The following is an 18,551-nucleotide window of genomic DNA, read 5'->3' as shown; positions in this document are numbered from 1 at the left end:
ACGTAAAGCAGCCACTGGCTGACATTATGACCTTGGCAAAAGTCTTTTTCAAGTTCCTGCTGAAAAAGACACAAAGCTCTATTTTAAAACGTTAAGTTAATCCTCCATCGTACAGGTCCAACAGTTTGAAGTCATTTAAGTGAGGTGCCAGAACAAAGGGATGGGGTGGAAGAGGTTTACTCCAACTGTATAGAGCATAGAGTTTTACAGTATTGCCCCTTGCTCACCTGTTGGGCCAGAGTGTCAATCTATTTGAAAGAATATTGAGAAATATTTTCTTTTGGTTACAATAAAAATACCCTAACTAATAATGTAATAATCCAAGTTTTCCTTTATGAATATCAGAATGGCAAAAAACCCCCCCAAAAATATTCAATAAGCACTTTTATCTAAGAGCATCTAACAAATGTAGCAGGTGTTTGCTCCACATGTTAACACCATGTATCAAAATGACAAGCTCGTGATGTGGAGAGCATTAAAAATAATTGTAATCTATATGTTGGATTATATTTGCAGCAATAGGAATCCCTGAGAATAGAGAACCTCATATTTGTCCATGAAACACAAACACGCCGGATTAAGGATGGTTACCATGGTAAAATAATCTCAGAGGGTTAAGCATTTCAGAATTGTATTACCGTTAAACCTATGTTCTGTAACCATGGTAAAGGTTTTGCACATCAATTGGACTTGCAGAATATTTTTCATAGTCCCTCAGATAAAGTATCTTTACAATAGCTTATACTGTGACTAGCAAGCCATCAAATGCATCTGGAAATCTGTCAATCTGTTACTTTTTTGGTGAGTCCATTGTGTTATTTTGCCTGTTGCGCATCCTATTTTGACATAATTGTGGAAATTTCCACATAACCTCAGGGGCTTGTGGCGAATGCTTATCTTTAAGTCCCTACTTTTCTCTGCTCTCCTATACTGGCTCAGTCTGTAATAAATACAACACATTTATTTAGATGGATACGTTTATTTCCATATTACTACATTATATTAAAGATAACTAGGCATTCTGTATCATATAGTGGCTTTTATGGCGCCTGTAAAGTAGATATTTATGCCACACGCTGCTCTCTAGTGGCCCAGTGAAAAACATATGACTTTGATTGCTCCTCCTCCTGGGCAGGAGGAGCGCCAGAGCATGGATTGGGATTTAGAGAAAGGGGAAATGGAGGGAGGTGGAGGAGGAGCTGTAGTGCAACAAAGTGCAGGAGGATGAGGGAGTGAGGATAAATAGGAGGTAAATGACAGAGAATACAAAGAACCAATGCTGTGATGCAGCAACATTTTGTAAATAAAGTGTTACAAGATTTTCCATGACAATCACCTCAGTGATGCCCTCCCCTCATGTAATAATCATTTGGCTCCGAGCATTAGCTCATTCGTTTGTTTCACTGAAAAGAGTTTTGGAGAGATTAGTGATCAATCCAATACTTCTTCCTCCTGGTTGAAGCCAGGAGGAACAACTGCTTTGTATTCAGGCTACTCCAAGGTCAGAGAGATAAACAGTTCCCTTTGTTGTGCAGAGAATGAGCAGATTAAGCTTCCAGACAAATTCCTAATAAAATGGATGTGGTGCTATTAGCATGCAGGGCATAGCTGGTGCAGCGTAGCTGCTGTTTAAGTGGCCTACCGTCTCACTGCAGCGAGGCGTTCTTAGCTTGAGGAGGTTGATCATTTTAATGAGGCTACATGGTGGGCTGACCTTTAGCTTCAGTGTTAGGTCTCCCAGAGAGACACAAATTCCAAGAAATGTGACGTAGTCCTGTTTTATCTCCATGTTGTGCACTGGCCCCATTTAGCCAGCTTATTTTCTACCTCAGCTTAACAATAACTGGTTTTTCTAAGTTCAAACCCAAACTGTAAGGGATGCATGTCGAGGTGATGATCTGATTTGCATTAATAAAACTTGTTTATGATTTTAATTATGATTCATAAAGTTGTCATGTGAGCAGATATCATGTAGTTGTTATAAAAGTAACAACTACAAACTTCTATGTATGTTACTGGCATTTTATGTGTCTGAGCAACACAAAGTTGTGTCTGACTATAAAGCATGTGGAAAATCACAGTTAATGATTTTTTACAAATAAAAATCTGAGAAGTTGGCAAGCATTTGTTTTCAGGACTAAGTTACTCTGATACCCCTAAATTAAATCCCAGGCATGCAACTGCACTTAGAAGTTTCATAATTAATTAACAGAGTCCACGTAAATTATATTATTATTATATTATTCTGAGACTGTAATTTATTCTTAGTATAAATCCAGCTGGGATTTTATGTGGGAAGATTTCAGAAGTTTCAGGAGAACTTTAGTGAACAATCATCATCAAGAAGACTAAGGAACACAGCAGACAGGTTGAGGATAACGTAGAGAAACTTAAAGGTCAGATTGTAAAATGTCCCAGATTTCAAACATCTCACGCAGCACTGGTCAGTCTATCATCTTTAAACGGAAAGAGTATGGCCGTAACTGCAGATCTACGAAAACCATTCATCTTAGAAGCAGCCAAGAAGCAAATGGTAACTTAGGAGGAGCGGTAGTAATTGCCAGCTCAGGTAGGAGAGAGAATCTGTCAACAGGACAACTATTAGTCATGCATTCTGCAGATCTTGTATTTATATAAGAGTGGAATGAAGAAAGTAATTGCTTACAAAATACTTTAAAAAATATTTTTTACGATTTCCAGAGCCATGAGTGGGACACAGCAAGCATGTGCAAAAAAGTGTTCAGGTGAGAAAGACAACAAAATGCAACATTATGGACAAAGTGCAAAACCACAGTTTTGAGGAAAACTAACAGCACATCACCCTGAATACAGCATCCCCACCGTCACACATGGTGGTAGCAGCATCATGTTGTGGGGGAGCGTTTCTTTGGGAGGGACAAGGAAGCTGGTCAGTTGATGGAAAGATGAATGATATAAACTCAGGAGGTTTAATACAGTTACTCTAAGTGCAGTTACTGTGTGCAGGTTAGCGGTACAAATCCCACTTCTTTATGCAACTGGTGTCCTAAAAAGGTATATTAAAAATTGGTATGTTTTTTTAAGAGCAGCATTTGTGTTTGTGGGAATATGACTGATCTGCCACATGTTTATAGCCATACAGTTATGTAAAATATAAGTAATAGGTGGTTCTTGTCATTACTTTTGCTGTTATCACAATAGTAACACAAAATATGATTAAAAAAAAAACTAAGTCCATATTGCCAACCCTTTGGTCAGACAACAAAATAGTGTACCAAGCTGCACCAACCCAGGTTGTAGCTCTCAGTGGAAAAGGGCCATAAGCAGCCCATTTTACGTACCCAGAAATTATTTGGTTTAAACATCAAAACAATAAATAAGCTACTAAATTGTGAGGCTAAGCAGCCTTGCCAACCTTAGCTGTGTATGCGTTTGTGTGTGCGCATACAAAGCAGGAGGAGTTGGCATCAAACAACCAATCACAATCAGGATACAGAACGTAAAGCTGGCAGAAAAAGAGAAAAAATAACAACCCTGGTTATTCAAATGCGTAAAGTAACAAGTCTATCTGTATCACCGCTAAATCATTGTAGCAAGAGCAGAGCTGATTTACTTGTGTATTAAACTAATGTGCCATGTTAAATTACATTTCTGTTATTTCGATCCTACATACTGCTTTGCACATCCAATCAGCACAAATTGAGACTTATGCAGCAATCCGCAGCCAAACCAGGCAGCAGATTGTTGAGCTTTGCACAGCCAATACAAAGTTGGTATCCACAGCTGTTTAACATAGCAATGCCAAGCTTCTCTGAACCCCCTCATTATGTAGGGAAACTTGGCATATGGCACTATTCTCCATGGGCATTCACAAGGACAGGGCACTGCAGATGGAGTGCAGCAGCGCTTACAACCCCCCCTTGTTTCCTTACATATACCACTTCAGATGAGTTTACACCAAAGCTAGTTAATGTGTAAAAAAACAACAAAAAAAAGTCACACCTGAGAACTGTCCTGATGTTACTGTTTTATCTCAAAGTCCTCACAGATATGCACAAGTTAATGTGTACTGAGAACACGCCAGCCAGTTAGCAAACCTTCGGAGCCCAAGATGAAGTGGTGAATGTCTGGACCCGTGGACATCCGTGGTCCCTGGCAACTCTTTTCAATCACGCCTCGAGGAGTGACCATCTTAATGTGGACGACCTATTCAATAAGAGGACATCAAAACAATCAAATACTTTTGCAGAGCTTTCTGCTCTTTCTTTGTTTTCAAATAGAAAATAGAAAATTTAAGCATGAAACAATGGCCATTCCCTTGGTGGGAAGGATTGCGACATTAAATCTGGAAGAACTACTAACAGGAAGAAACTAAACAAGAAAGAAAGAAAGAAAACAATGACGGGGGAGGGAAGAAAATGGAGGCAGGACAAAGGGAAGGAGACAGAGGTAGAATACAAGGATTAAAAGGAAGGAGAAAAAAAACTGAAGTAAAAAAAAAAAAAAAAGCATGAGGGAGCTATTTTTTCCATAAATATCACTTTCCCAGACTGTGTACAACCCCTCATGAAGTGCGTTTTTCATAACTAATACCATAACGACTGCAAAACATAAGTTTAGAAGTGAAGGCTGAGCCAAAAACCCTGCTGCCAGTTATGTTCTCTCTAATTACTGCGCAGTAACTTGTGTTCCCTCGTTGCGTGGTGTGGATCAAACACACAGCAAGGCAAAAGGGAAGGGAGGTGACTCACCAGATCTTCAATGTTGCCATAGATGTTCTTCTTCATGCCCGATGCTCTCGTGGCAACCCACCCCCCCAGGGAGCTGAACTCCATGGAGTCGGGCTCGTGCCCCGTACAGTAGCCGCTCTCATTAAGCTGCGATAAAAGTGAAAAAGCATGTGTCTGTTGTAGTTGGAAAAAAAAAAAGCAAAAATGCTTGGAAACATTTGATGCTGTAAAGCCACAAGAATGTTTTAATGACAAACAAAAAAATAAAGAGCAAGCAGAGGGGGAAAATATAATTACTGCCCTGTAGCTGCATTTATAGTTAAACTGCAATGTATAAACTTAGTCTTTATAGCTCTGTAGATATTTACAGCAACTTCACATCAGCCAAGAGGAATAAAAAAGCAAACAATAGCAGTCCTCATGTAGCACTAATATAATATGTAAAACAAAGGCTTTAAACTGGACTGGACTTTCTTATAAACCTACAGCAAAACATGTTCAGCCTCAATAATAAGAAAAAAAAAATCAATGGTACGTGAACATTTAAAAACACTACCTATAAAGCGCAATAGAATGAAACTTTGGTGATTTTATCTCACTTTACTCATTCACTAGAGGTACTATGGGTGCACCAGCATGGCTTGAACTGAACGCCTTTATGCTTCTAACGATATGACTAATGGATACAGCTGAAGCTTGATGTGCCAAAATAAAAATAAAATAAATTAAAAGGATATACAAAAAGTACATTGTAAGCTTTCAATAAAATCACATCTAGTGACAAAGTCTTTGTGCGTGTCTGAACATGACCATGTTTACTCCTTTTTAAAATGATTCTTTTGTAACTTTATTGTCCCTCGGGGATAATTATGTCTAAATCAGAATATTTGCATGTTTTTAAAGACAAAAACTACAGAAAAGCTGTTCTCCTGCTTCCTAAATTAGAAACTTTGCTTTGAATGTCATGAAACGTAACAACTGTTTTAGCTGGGACTCTCATAATGATTATGGAAAAAGGCACACCTTGATCCAAAACTTTGGGCAGGATGTGGACAATCTCTCTACCTTTATATTAATGTACCTTTTTTAGGTGCATTATTATATTAATGCAATGTAAAACTTTATGCGCAATTTTATAATGTACCTCAAAATGCACTTGATTTGTGAAAAACAAACCTTACAGGAGAGGTTAAAAACAACCACTGGTGGTATTCATGAACGGTCCCTCAAGATATTGCTCAGGTCATTAGGAGAATATCTAAGCCATGATTGTGAACAGTAATGAGAACAAAGACCTTTAACAATAAGAACAATATTCCCCAGAAGCACCAAAGTAAAGTCAGGTTTTGTTTTTAATCACAGTTACCCTCTGGAAAGCAGTTTATATTTCGGACCCATCTGCTCCATCACCTCAGTTCAGTCTAAATGCAGAGGTGGCGTCTGCTTTAGATGCTGCTCACGCATTCCTCTACATCAAACGCCTGCTCCCGCTCCATTTTTCTGAATTAGCTTGATGGTGCCATCTGCTCATGACCACCGTCTCACTCACTAATCTCCCTCCTTCAGCAATCTTCAGCACTACCTTCCTAAATCCCAGGAAATCTACTGAGCAAAGAGAGCCAAGGTCAGCAGGCAAGAACCAGCAGCATCAAAACGAACACACAGCTGGGGCGCTGGCGTAGTTCAGAGCCTGTCTTAGCTCTTTGTGAGAATCATTACGGATGGATAAGCTGTATTTACCAGTCTCTCCAGATCCTGACCAACGATCCCGGACTCCACATGGGCAGTTAAATTTTTCTCGTCGATCCACAAAATGCGGTTCTGGAAGAAGCAAGGAAATTATTGAGGGAGTGAAAAAAATGTTTTAAACAAATGCTTTAACCTTAAGAAAAAAATATAAAAGGTTTTGTGTCATTTAAACGGCTGTAATCAAAAGTGCCGCTAAGAATCCTCAGACCTGGTCAACTCTTTAGAAAGAGTCGGCCAACACCATTCTTTAAACGATGCTCATATTTTCTACATTGGTATTTGAGGGTAACAGCATGCAGATGTGCCACAGGATGGAGATAACGGTTCTCTTAATTGAAGTTAGCGTTTGAATCCAAATGCAAGCCTCTTGTTCGGTCCCCTGGGCATGCAGCTCAGCCTTACTTGCAGGAAGTCATGTCATTTCTGCCATCAATCACTCCTCAGAGGTAATAAACTTTATGCTCCTATCACTTTGCTACTTTCATGTGATTTCATGGTTGCCGCTTTACCTCTGGCCCCTGACACCCAACACTGATCACTGCTGTCTATGGAACCAAACAACTCTAACAGCATCCTAACAGCTTGTAGATCACCACCGGATCTAAGGGCTGCAGTGTGCATAGTGGAATATAAAGCATTATCATGGCTACAGTGACTTCTTCTGGATCATTTAAAAAGACCTAAATTTGAGAAATGTGGTTTTCATTTGTATTCATGTCCGAGACGGTATTTTGACCAACAACCTTTCACTGCAGTTGCGCTGGTAAGTTTGTTCCGATATGTCTGAACCAGATTTTGAACTCTAGAGGCTTTTTTTTATTATTTTATTTTTTTACTATTTTTGCAAAATAGCTTTAGCTTAATTAGCTCCATTCAACTTCTACATCTCTGCTGAAGAAAAGCATTCCCACAGCATGATACTGCCGCCACCAAGTTTCAGAGGACCGTGTTCAGAGCCATTTGTACTGTTAGGTTTCCTTCCACACAGTTTTATATTAGGGATGATTTTTCTATTTCTAATTTTTTTTTTTTTCTGATCTGACCAGAGCACCTTCTAAAACATGTTGGGTGTTTCCTGCACATGGTTTGTGGCAAACTTTAAAGACGACAAGACAATACTGGCTTTCGTCTCACCACTCTTACATGGTGGCCATTTTTGAGACAGCCTTCTTAGCCGTTTCCCTGGTTTTTATGATGATCTTAGTTCACTAATGTTCTCCAACAAACCTCCAAGGCTCTCACAGAATCTTTAGGTTGACATCTTGGTTGCATCCAAACCCAAAACAAATGGGTTTGTATACAACTGTATGCCACACTTTTTAGATGGTTATTTATTTTGCAAACCAGCACCCAATAAGTGTTCCTATAAAAGGCTGTGATTGTAGCATCTCCAAACCTGCAACAATTCAATGAGAATTGATACTTTTAAAAAGCAATATTTATAAATTTCTCTTCAGAAAATGGTGCATGTATAACTTTCATTCATTTTAAATAAAATGGTCACAAACCAAAATGTTTCTTTCTATGCATGATGCCCAAAAAACCTCCTTAGAAAAGCATGTGAATGAATAGCTTGATGCATTTTATTGAAGGCATTTGATTGAGTATTATTTTCTAATTAATCAACTCTTATTCCCTTGCTGCATACAGTGAGCAAACATTTTATTGGCAAACTGAAAAAACTTGTACAAAACAGCTTAGCCAAACTCATCTGAGATTTGAAATTTCAATTTACTTAAATAGTTCTGACAATATGTGTTGTGTGTTTTATTTCATACACATGAAACACATACTCATGTGTTTACACACCATCTGTGACGTATCCAGAGAGACAATCGATCGAGTTTCCTCCGGTGGGCACTCTAGGGCACTAGACACACTAGTCCCTCCTGAGAGAGAGAGAAGCACTTTAAAAACACACATTTTTCTCAGTCTTGTCATAGTAAGGCTTGTGCCAGTAGAATCAGGGATCGTTTAAGTTACATTTGATAGAAATTTGTCAAAGAAAAACTTTTGTTGACCGGAATGCAGCCATCTTCAATAAAATGTTTTTGCGAGACAAACTCTCACATAAAAGGTCAGTGGGAGAACCTCTTGAATAAGCTATGAACTTTGATTGAATCCTGTGTCCAAAAGCTCTAGAGTCATGCTTTGCTCAAATGTCTTGGATATTATAACTTTAGGTATGATGCCCCTCTTGAGTTAAGTGCATTTTTGTTGCCAGCTAAAAATCCAGGGGGAGTTTCTAGTTGTAGTGGAGCAAATTTCTTTTATAAATACAAGAGCATGGAATTCCAATTCAGACATTAAAGGAACATGTTCCAAAAATATTTAGTATATTTTAAAACAGCAAAATAGCAAAGCTTGTGTGCACCACTATTTTAACAACACATTGTCAGAAGAACAACGTACCAATCTATTTCTGCAACTTTGTTAACATTTCTACGACTGAACAATGGCATCACAAAAAAAAGGCATCACAGTATCAATGAAAAACAATATTTCAGAACACTAGATGCAATATTTGATGGCTGGTATACTTTCAGTGTTATGTGTAGACTTATTGCACATTTTCTATCAATGCACTATTAATCGATATTCCCAAACAATTCATTTTGTTTCCAACTTGAGAGGTAGATAAATTTAAAAAAAAGCTTTTGAAACATGTTTCAGAAGTATAAACTAATGCAGAATCTTACAAGGTTGATGGAAACTTTTGATTCTATAACTCACCTCCATAAGGTATCAAACAAACATTATGTTTGCAAGCCAGCTCCACAATTTTCACTACATTGTTATGACAATCTGAAAGAAAAGTAACCATTATTTAAAAACACCAGTCAAAACAACAGAAACATAATCACCATGCAAAGCAACTACGACATAATATACAGATTTACTCAATATTTCCTGGATCATTACATCAAGCGACCAGCAGTCACACTGGGTATGTTTTAATGTCTGTGCTCGACTGCCCTTGAGTGCTTCAAAAGGGGATGAAAAATGCTTCCATTCCTATCATTTTCTTGACTGAATACGCTGCTCCGTGTAAGGAGAAACCCTGAATAAAAATCAAGATCAAGCATAATTATTTGAATCATATAATAACGCATGCTTCAAAGGGCTGGAGAGTGAATATTCCACACCGGTTTCCATCTGAGTTTGGGTGCAGTTTCTCGTTGATTTGCTGCCCATTTGGGAGGTTGCTAATCAAATTCCAGCCATCAGTCAACACTCATTTGCATGATAAAATAGTGCCAGCCATAACAAGAGAAAACCAATCTGAGAAACATAATTCATGATTGTAGTGTGGAGGGCCAGACTGTGGAAGATTGGATGACAACCGTCCTCCCCCCTGACGCTTCCTATTAAGCCTCCACTCATACATATTAATATTCCTGCCTCTGCAGAGATTAACCCTTTAAATCACCAAAGCCAGCAGGAGGATCAGTTATGCTAGGTGGGTGGAGAGGGAAAACAACCTCCCACCCCATAATGATGCTTTTCCACTCACTTGGCCACACCACCATATCTGGAACACGGCCGATTTTTCCCTCTCTCAGGGCAAAGATCTCATGTAGGCAGTGGCCTGCAGCAAAAAAAAAAAAGAAGAAAAAAAAGTGATGTTTATGAATAAAACTTTTTCACACCAAAAAAAATTGAAATGGGTAAAGTGAGCTTTCTTACCATGGGCACGAAACACCCGATCTTCTGCTTCATGAGAGAAGGGAATACCTGTGGACTTCAGTTCCTCCACAAAGGCCTCATTTAGCGTAGGAGGCTGCACAGCACTGGTATTCAGAACAGGCTGAAACAAATGAAAACGTGGTTTCAGCTGCTGTGTGCTTCTATTCACTGCAGACACAATGGAAAGAATGGAGAAAAAAAGAATTGGACTCACTGTTGCTTGAGTTTTATGCTGCAAATTGGCACCAAACGTGCCTTCCATCCAGTCCTTCAGGCCAGGGATGATCATCCCACTCAGTCTATACCTGAATTAAAAAAAAACAAAAAACAGTGTGAGTATAAACTCACCAGAGCACTGTGCATTCACGGCTTATTTGAGTCAGGGGGGAAAACGTCGGTGACTAATTAAAGAGTACCGAATCCAGAGAGGTTAGACGGGCAGAACAGCAGTGACAGTCCTGCTCCTCTGATCACCTTCACTGTTCCTTGCATAATTGAGCTGCTGGCAAAGACTGGGCCAGCCCATCAGGGAGCAGCAGAGTCCAAGACGCCGAGGAACAGATTTCATCCTGATAAACCTTCTGTCACAGCAAACACCGAGGAGCAGAAGACCAGCTCTTAATGTTGAAGTTGGAAAGACTTGAGACTTTGGGTGGAGGTTCACCTTCCAGTAAGATAAAGACCCTATATATGCAGGCTGTGTAAATATTTTTGCAACAGGTCGTAGATAGGTGAATAGGGGAAGAAGTGCACATGCTTCGACAGCAGGAAAGGAGAAAACGCAACATCCTGTTTAGATAATAACGAAGGTACATCTTTGTGTATGTAATTCTAGTTCCGTGTTCCGTTTCTGCCTGGAAAAAACAAAAGATGTCCGTGTTGACCACAAAAACAAGAAGCTGCTCAACTTCTGCCAACACTGCGGAAGGCACGTAGACTTTTGAATACGTTTTTATTTTCTACTCTAAACATTTGAAATAAACAGGGTTCGTTCCTGACCACTTCCATCCAATTAAACTTGTACTATGTTCCTTCTGTACCTGTAAATTAAATATTTTCACCCAATACCAAATGATTAACGACTGAACGGGGTGAAAGGTCGCTCCTGTTAATGAGCAACAGTTTGGGAAGGCTGAAGAATCACAACTGATGACCTTCTCAAATGACAATGAGCTGTTTAAATGCCAACCACTAGGTGGCAGAAGCACCACGCTGTTGTGAGAGAAGGAGGAACTTGATTAATTTCACAAGCTGAGTTCAAAGCTGGGACTGTGAAAGAGATCACTGCATAGCTTCGGCTTCAAGTCACACACAGACGAAAGAAAGCTTAAAAAATTTTGAAAAAAGTCAGCAAACATGGCTCTCTGAGTCACAAACTGATAAGAATGATCAGAGGAATGGACTTTGTTTTCCATTTTACCTGTTCCCAGTAAATTCGGCTTGGCCTTTTTTGTTGAAGAGGAATCTGGAGTCGCTGTATCCCCAGCCGTTCCATTTCATAATCTCCTGCCTGTGGAAAAATAAATATTGGCACAGGTTTGTAAAGCCACTCGTCCTCTTTAGCTTGGTTTAGAAGTATATCAGAGCAGATTATATATAAAAAAAAACAACAACAAAAAACACGTGACAGTTATTTTCAGGTACCTTAACCTGTCAAAACCTTTGCATTATTTAATCTTCAATTTTTTAAATAATTAATGGATCCACACATTTCTGTCAAGCTTCTTCCCTTCTAAACAAAAAGGACAAATAACTCTGTGTTGATGCTCTGAATCTCTATTTTGACAACAAAAAACCCCTAATTCTGTGTGTCGAACTAAGGAAATATTACAGTCTTGGAAATTTGGTGAAACCTTCTCCATTCATCTAAAAACAGGCCGACTAGGAGTCGCTTTATTAGTGGAGGAGGCTGCATCTGGCAGGCGGGCAAACATTTTATATCCTCTGTGTGCCTATCAAACCAAAAATATTTTGCACACTGCTTTATAAAAGCACAATAGAATAGAATAGAATAGAATAGAATAGAATAGAATAGAATTACTTTATTCATCACAGACAGGAAATTACTGTGCAGTTGCAGCATACACATACACACAGATAAAGTTACCAATAAAAATAAAAAACAAAATAAAATAAAATATAAAAATGCTATAAAATGTAGAATGTAAGATGTAATACCAAGGAAACGCATCAAAACAGAATAGCCAGCTATAGAAAGAGCTGTCTGAAATGTAAATTGGGATAAGTTGGTCCTGGCACTGAGGTTATGCAAAGTTTGGGTTTCATAAATGCTCAAATCTTTTGTCATGCTGTTTCTACGAAGAAAATGATGACTCTACACACTACTGAGGAACCAAAACTTTCTACAGCTGCTTAGAGCAAAGAGTAACACAAAAACTGCCTCTCCTCCAAATGTGCACTGCCACTCAGATGGCTGAAATAAGGCTGCAACAGTTCAACCATGATGATAAAAATAGATCTAGCTGTTCAAAAACACTTAAAAGGTGGAAACAAAAAAAAACAAATAACACAGTCAGTGTGGAGTGCCATAAATTAATGTTATCATGTTAAAGCAGTTTTGAAACTGCAAGTGCCATTTCTGTGAAGCTGATGACTTCAGTCTGAGGAGCTAAGCAGATATCTGAAATAACTGACCAGTTATAATTAAAATGCAATAATCAAAACCATTAGGACTTAAAACAATTATTGTTTTAAGTCCTAACAAAAAGCCAATAGATGATTCTTAATTAAGAGTAAATACCGCGATTTTAGTATTTTCATTTGCGGTTGTTATATTGTCTGAACCTAATGCCTACTCATTAAGCATTTCTTTTTAATATGTCTGCCTTTTTGACCTAAACTAATAAGAAATTCCTCTATCTTCGTCTTGTTTTCCCCAAGTACGAAGTTCTTCTTACTCTACATTCTTCATAGTATGAAACGTAACCATGAAGGGTTGAGACAGATGTTTATCTTTTGAGGTAAACATCAATTTATTTCCATGTGGAGGTGATGCTTCATTGCAGACACGTCAAGCTCAAGGTCCACAGCTCACGAGTTTATCTGGGCCACCAGATTAAACAGAAACCACTTAAAACTAACCTCAAATACCAGAAGGCACTGGAACATGAAGCACGCTAAAATATCAACTCTAATCCTTATGATTTTAGCAAAGGATTCCCCCAAAACCTGAAGATTTAGGCAATGTACTGAAAAGTGACAGAAAAAAAGGAGTGAAAACGTATGAGAGGGAGGTCATTTGTCACTGCCATTCTTGTTTATGTAGCTTTTTGCCAAAACTGAAGCTGAAGGAAATTTAGCAGAACCTTCTCAGCCAACCATTCAAGGCCATTATGAAGTCAGTTTACAGAAGTCCAAAAATCAGCCACAGTGTAGCTGTGTAACTATGTGCCCTGCAGAGGTTTAGTGTAATTACCCTCATACTGTATGAAAAGATGGCAGAAGAAATGGTTGTTTTAGATTTTTATTCTATTATTTTTACTATTTAATTAGTCAACTTTGTCTGGAGAAACGTCAGTTCACATTTCTGACAGAACGGGTCATCTGATACACAGCTTTGCTTGTGGAAAAAAAAATTGATTGCTGCAGTCAAAACAAGTTGACGCCATCATAAAATTATAAAGACTAATTCGCTATAGAAATGCAAAGTTCATGTATAGAATGTTGCTCAAAATGTTCATTAATGCACCTTATCACTCTTAAGCAAATGAAATGAAACTGAACTTAAAAATCCATGCTGTTGGTTAATGCATCTAGACCAAAAATAATGTTTCAGTATCTAGTGACTAGTGGAAATGGGGATTTTTCAGCTTTTGACCAATCAATGCCAGTCAAGAGAAAATGGGTTTATTCTGATATCTTGCCTGGACGATTGCTGTATTTCTAATTAGCTCAGCTACTGTTTGATGTCTTTTCCTGCTTTGCATGTGTTTCCAATTATAAAATGCAGACATTAAGTTAACTGATAATTCTGTCCAAGCTAATAAAGCCAAAGAAACTCTGAGCTCTGAAAGCTGCGTTTGTGAGCCTCTGCCAAAACGTTGGGTCGTAGCTGTGTAGTAACCAATAAGCAAGTTTATGTCACATGGTTCAGTAACTTGAGATGTGAACTCAAGTTTTCTTCTTGAAGTTTATGCACCCCATCCCTCACTAAAATGTTTCCCACGGTTTGTTGTTTCTAAGCTGTAAAAAAATAAATAAAGGATGCCAGGTGTTGTGCTGTTAATGACAAAAAAAGAAGAGTAATTAATCATTAGATACAACATGAAGGAAAGTTAACAAATGGGGCTCAGCATGAGCATCTGGCAGAAGGATCCTTTCCAAGGTACTTCTCAGTGCTTTCCTTTGCACTTTAAGTCTAGGCTGCACCAAAATCAAACTACTACTTCCTCCATTTACCAGATTTACTGTAACATAATTCAGTTCAAGCAAGTCGTTGTTCTTAAACTCCTATGTCTGCCTTCAGCTTTTGACTTTGGCAAAGAAAGTATCCCATGAACGCTGGGAGTGGACGTTGCAGTGCCTGAAGCATGCGCTCACAGAGCAAGCACACCCTGCAATTCAGGATTGCTTTAGCTTGAAAGCATCCAAGTAACAATGCAAGAACAGTCTGAGTAAGGATAGATCTCAAAACGTATTGTACGATCGCAGAGAGGTATTTGGTTATGCAAAATTAAGCAAAAGCCAAAGAGGAAAGATTGTATCCAAGACCCGCTTCATGGACCTGAACACACCGTAACAGCTACGGCTCAAACCACTCATCATCTGCATTCATTTTAGGTTAACTTTAGTTACGCATGTGAAGCATCATTCATGTTGATGGCATAGTCAGACAACAAAATACATTTTTAATAAGATTCAAAAAGATGAATTTGGGTGAAAATTTGGAATGAATTTTAAATTTCATCCATTTCAATGCTTGTCAAAATTACACACAGAGCTCAAATATTCATAACCTCCACTAATATTTGTTTAAATGTCCTTTAGCTCATTGCAGAGAAACCACACCCTGTGTGTAACCATCAACAAGCTCCTGTCATAACAAGTTACGGGTATAGATATTTTACCACTTTTCCTTTCATAAAGGGTAAAGCTCATTAAACATTTTTTAAGCCATGGAGCTGGCTTTTAAACATTGTTCATAGACTTTCGAAATAGTTTAGATATGGGTAATAATAGAGGCGTTGAGATAACCTGGTTTCTCCCTTCCGAAACAAGTTTGGATGTGTTTGGGGCTGTGGTGGTGTTGAAACACACCAGTGTTTAAACCGCCTCCTACTTGTTGATTCAACATGAATATGGAGGTACCCCACCAAAAGTTTAGAATTTTGCTCTATAAGCCAATTTTATTTTTATGCTCAGTATTTTTATTTTATCTTAGAAGTAACAGAAGATCCCAAACCAGGTACTGTTTGCCACCAGTTAGAACAAGAGTCTCAAACTGCAGTCCTCGAGGGCCGGAGTCCTGCATCTTTTAAATGTCTTTCTGCTTCAGCACACCTGGCTCCTACACTAGCTGATGAGCTCAGTAGAGCATGACTGTATGGAAGTGAGTCAGCTTCATGATGTAATTCAAGTGTGTAGGACAAGGGACAGATCTAAAAGTGGCAGGACTCTGGCAGTTTGCGAGCACTGGGTTAAGAAGGTCAATGTTCAGAAAAACACACACCAATTAAATAGATCAATCCCGCCCATTTTGTGCACCACTGAAACAGGCCCTTAGCATGATGCTGCCACCACTATTCTTGACCTTTGTTCTTCACTATTCTTGACCATTGTTCTGATATTCGAAAGCCTCACCGTACTGTCCTCTTACTGTCACCAAAACAGCTCAATCTTTTTTCTCATTTGATCACAAAACATTTTCTCCAGTGGCCAATTAAGTAATTCACCAATTTTATAAAAAAAAAAATAAGTCACCATTTTTCAGTTAGATATTTGAAAATTTAAAACAACTGGATATTCTAATAAGACACCGATTCAAAACACCCAGCAAAAATCAGCCTGGGATATAAAAGACGTTAACATTAAGCCCAAGGAATGGTCCTGAAATCAACATTTTTGAGAACTAAGCTCAAAAATGATGTCTGAGCCAAGAAACAAATCGATTTAAACTAGCTCTACCAAATCTGCCATAAAGAGAGATCAAACATCATGCCGGATGTTTGGAACCTGGTTGGTGACTTTAAAAGTGGTTTCTCTGAAACTTTCTAATACTTGTGCAAATAATAGTGAGGCCTGTGTATAGGGAGTGGGAGATGGATAGACAGATTGGCTGGCGTCTTCAATGGTGCAGGCCCTGTACCAGTCTGTAGGAGCTGGCCCAAGTGGCTGGACAGCAGGAAGCCTGGGCTTCCCTGCTTATCCTGCTGCCTGTGACCCAACGCTGGATTAACCGGAAGATAATCGATGAATGGATCAATGAATGGATGTGTATACATTTCAGCTTGTATGAATATATTTTGACTTATGTTGATTTGGGAATATCTGGATTACTAAAATTTGTACAGTCAATGTGAAATAAACTGAAGATGCATCATTATTCCATCCAGAATAACTTAAATGCCTCACTAAAGCTTGACACAATGTCAAGGCTCAACAAAATCTTGTTTTTAAAGAAACATATCAGCACTTATGAACAAATATTTAAACAAATTCTGTCACAGTCAAGCTGTCGCAGTGTAAAAACAGATAAGGATGAAGACACAATATTGTAAAAACAAATATCAGTTTCATGTGGGTCACAACATGATGACTGTACTCTACCAAGGCCAATCTATGACATTTTGGAGTCACAATCATTATCCTAAACTAACACTAGATGTCAGCACATAGTGGAGGCATTTCCTCAGCGGAAACGCAGCTGATAATAGGTTGAAAGTCAGGCCACCACCAGCCCTGGCCAATCAGATCATTGGAGAGGACCAAAGTTTTTGACGTTCATCTGAGCGATATGTTTTCACCGGTTCTCTACATATGCAATACATAATTATTGCAGACATACTTTACAACAAACATTTAAAAAGTACCCGATAACTTAACACAAAACAAATCCCGTAGCTAGTCCTAAATTATTTGAATATAAAAAAAGGACAAAGTTTACTGAAGTAACTGTTCAATGAGAGACCAGTTGGGGAGGTTTAAGTGACACTCCGCCTTCTAGTTTCGTAATGTTTGCTATCTCGGGAGCTAAACATGGAATAAGCTGCTATGTCAACATTTACCACAGGCTTGGACAACTTTGCTGACTCCGAGGGAGTCTCACATGACAAATTAAACCATATAATAAGCTCATGGAGAGTTTACACCAAACTCCAAGCCGCACCCACTCACTAGCAAATGAATGGCTCCTCTGTGGTAGAGACGTGTTAGCCTAGCCTATCAAGCTAACCTATATCCTATATCCTACAACCTATAACCTACATTATCAATATTCGTCAGCCTTATTTAAGTCCAGAGAGGAAGAGTGTACAAGTCTGTGGCTAAGCGATGCACATTTAGGTCTTGTCTAGCATGTTAATTAAACTAAACAGCAAGCAAAAGCTAAGAAGGATGGACAGTAGCTGGACCGCTCCATCACAGCCTTGTACCTCCTCCTAGGCACCGTCCTCCCTTCGCCCCTGTCACTGGTGTTGACATTCGGTTTGCTCCCCTGGGCTTTGCAGTCCACGGCTAGGAGGGCCGCATTACGGTCTGTGGGTCTCTGTAGATGCCCGGCGATAACGCTTAGTCTGTGCCGTGCTGTTTGATGCCTGGTTGACTCGTCTCCGCTGCTGTTGGACGCCATGCTGCTTCCGTGTTGTGGAGGGAGGGAACTGATCTCACGGAGCTCGCCTGTCAGAGGTCAGCGCAGAGAAAGTGTGCTGCCTTCACATCATGCAGGAAATGTCGCTTTCATGCCACAGTGTTTACGTTGGCATGGTATTTAAAGGTACATTCAAAAAAGTGTAATTATTTCAGATTTTCACGCTTTCAGACAGCAGTTATAATGAATAACCGCGGCAACATGTTACTGTTTTTACACTGATTAGTATTTACTCCAAATCCCAGAGGAGTTGAACAGGAAGCTTCATTGAAAAAAAAAGGGAGAGGAGAAAGTTCAAAGCAACTCTTCCATCAGTCATAATGAGAAAGGATCAGATCCCCCTCTGTCTTGCTTTCCAGCTATACAGAGAGAAATACATTTAAAGAGGAATGGTGATAGCAAAGGAGGTGGATTAGCAGTGCTTGTCAACAACTGATGGGTTCTTTCTGTGAAGCATTGTCCTCATTGCTCAAATATTGAGCTGTTGGCATGTTTTGACAGTCATCAGACTGTCATACATCAACAATGTCCTCTTAAAATTTTTTGCAAGACTAACCGCCATTGTAGATCCATCCTCCCCA

General features: G+C 39.0%; 1 protein-coding gene across 1 annotated transcript in view; it reads right to left on the bottom strand.

Annotated features, from left to right (window-relative positions):
• agps (alkylglycerone phosphate synthase) overlaps positions 1–18,081 on the bottom strand; it is a 36,533-nt gene extending 18,452 nt beyond the window's left edge. Inside the window, exons 1-10 of the mRNA XM_008398813.3 lie at positions 17,756–18,081; positions 11,566–11,655; positions 10,360–10,450; positions 10,146–10,266; positions 9,973–10,047; positions 9,192–9,263; positions 8,268–8,347; positions 6,450–6,530; positions 4,731–4,856; positions 4,077–4,185 (exon numbers count right to left, since the gene is read on the bottom strand). Coding sequence (XP_008397035.1) covers positions 4,077–4,185; positions 4,731–4,856; positions 6,450–6,530; positions 8,268–8,347; positions 9,192–9,263; positions 9,973–10,047; positions 10,146–10,266; positions 10,360–10,450; positions 11,566–11,655; positions 17,756–17,952 — 1,042 coding nt within the window. The 5' untranslated portion in view covers positions 17,953–18,081. The remainder of the gene's footprint in view (positions 1–4,076; positions 4,186–4,730; positions 4,857–6,449; positions 6,531–8,267; positions 8,348–9,191; positions 9,264–9,972; positions 10,048–10,145; positions 10,267–10,359; positions 10,451–11,565; positions 11,656–17,755) is intronic.
• Positions 18,082–18,551: the final 470 nt, after the last annotated feature.

The sequence above is a fragment of the Poecilia reticulata genome, chromosome 2, assembly GCF_904066995.2.
Source record: "Poecilia reticulata chromosome 2, P_reticulata-male-v2, whole genome shotgun sequence".
Lineage (NCBI taxonomy): Eukaryota > Metazoa > Chordata > Actinopteri > Cyprinodontiformes > Poeciliidae > Poecilia > Poecilia reticulata.
The sequence above is the reverse complement of the archived record's forward strand: the minus strand, read 5'-3'. Positions and strand labels throughout refer to the sequence as shown.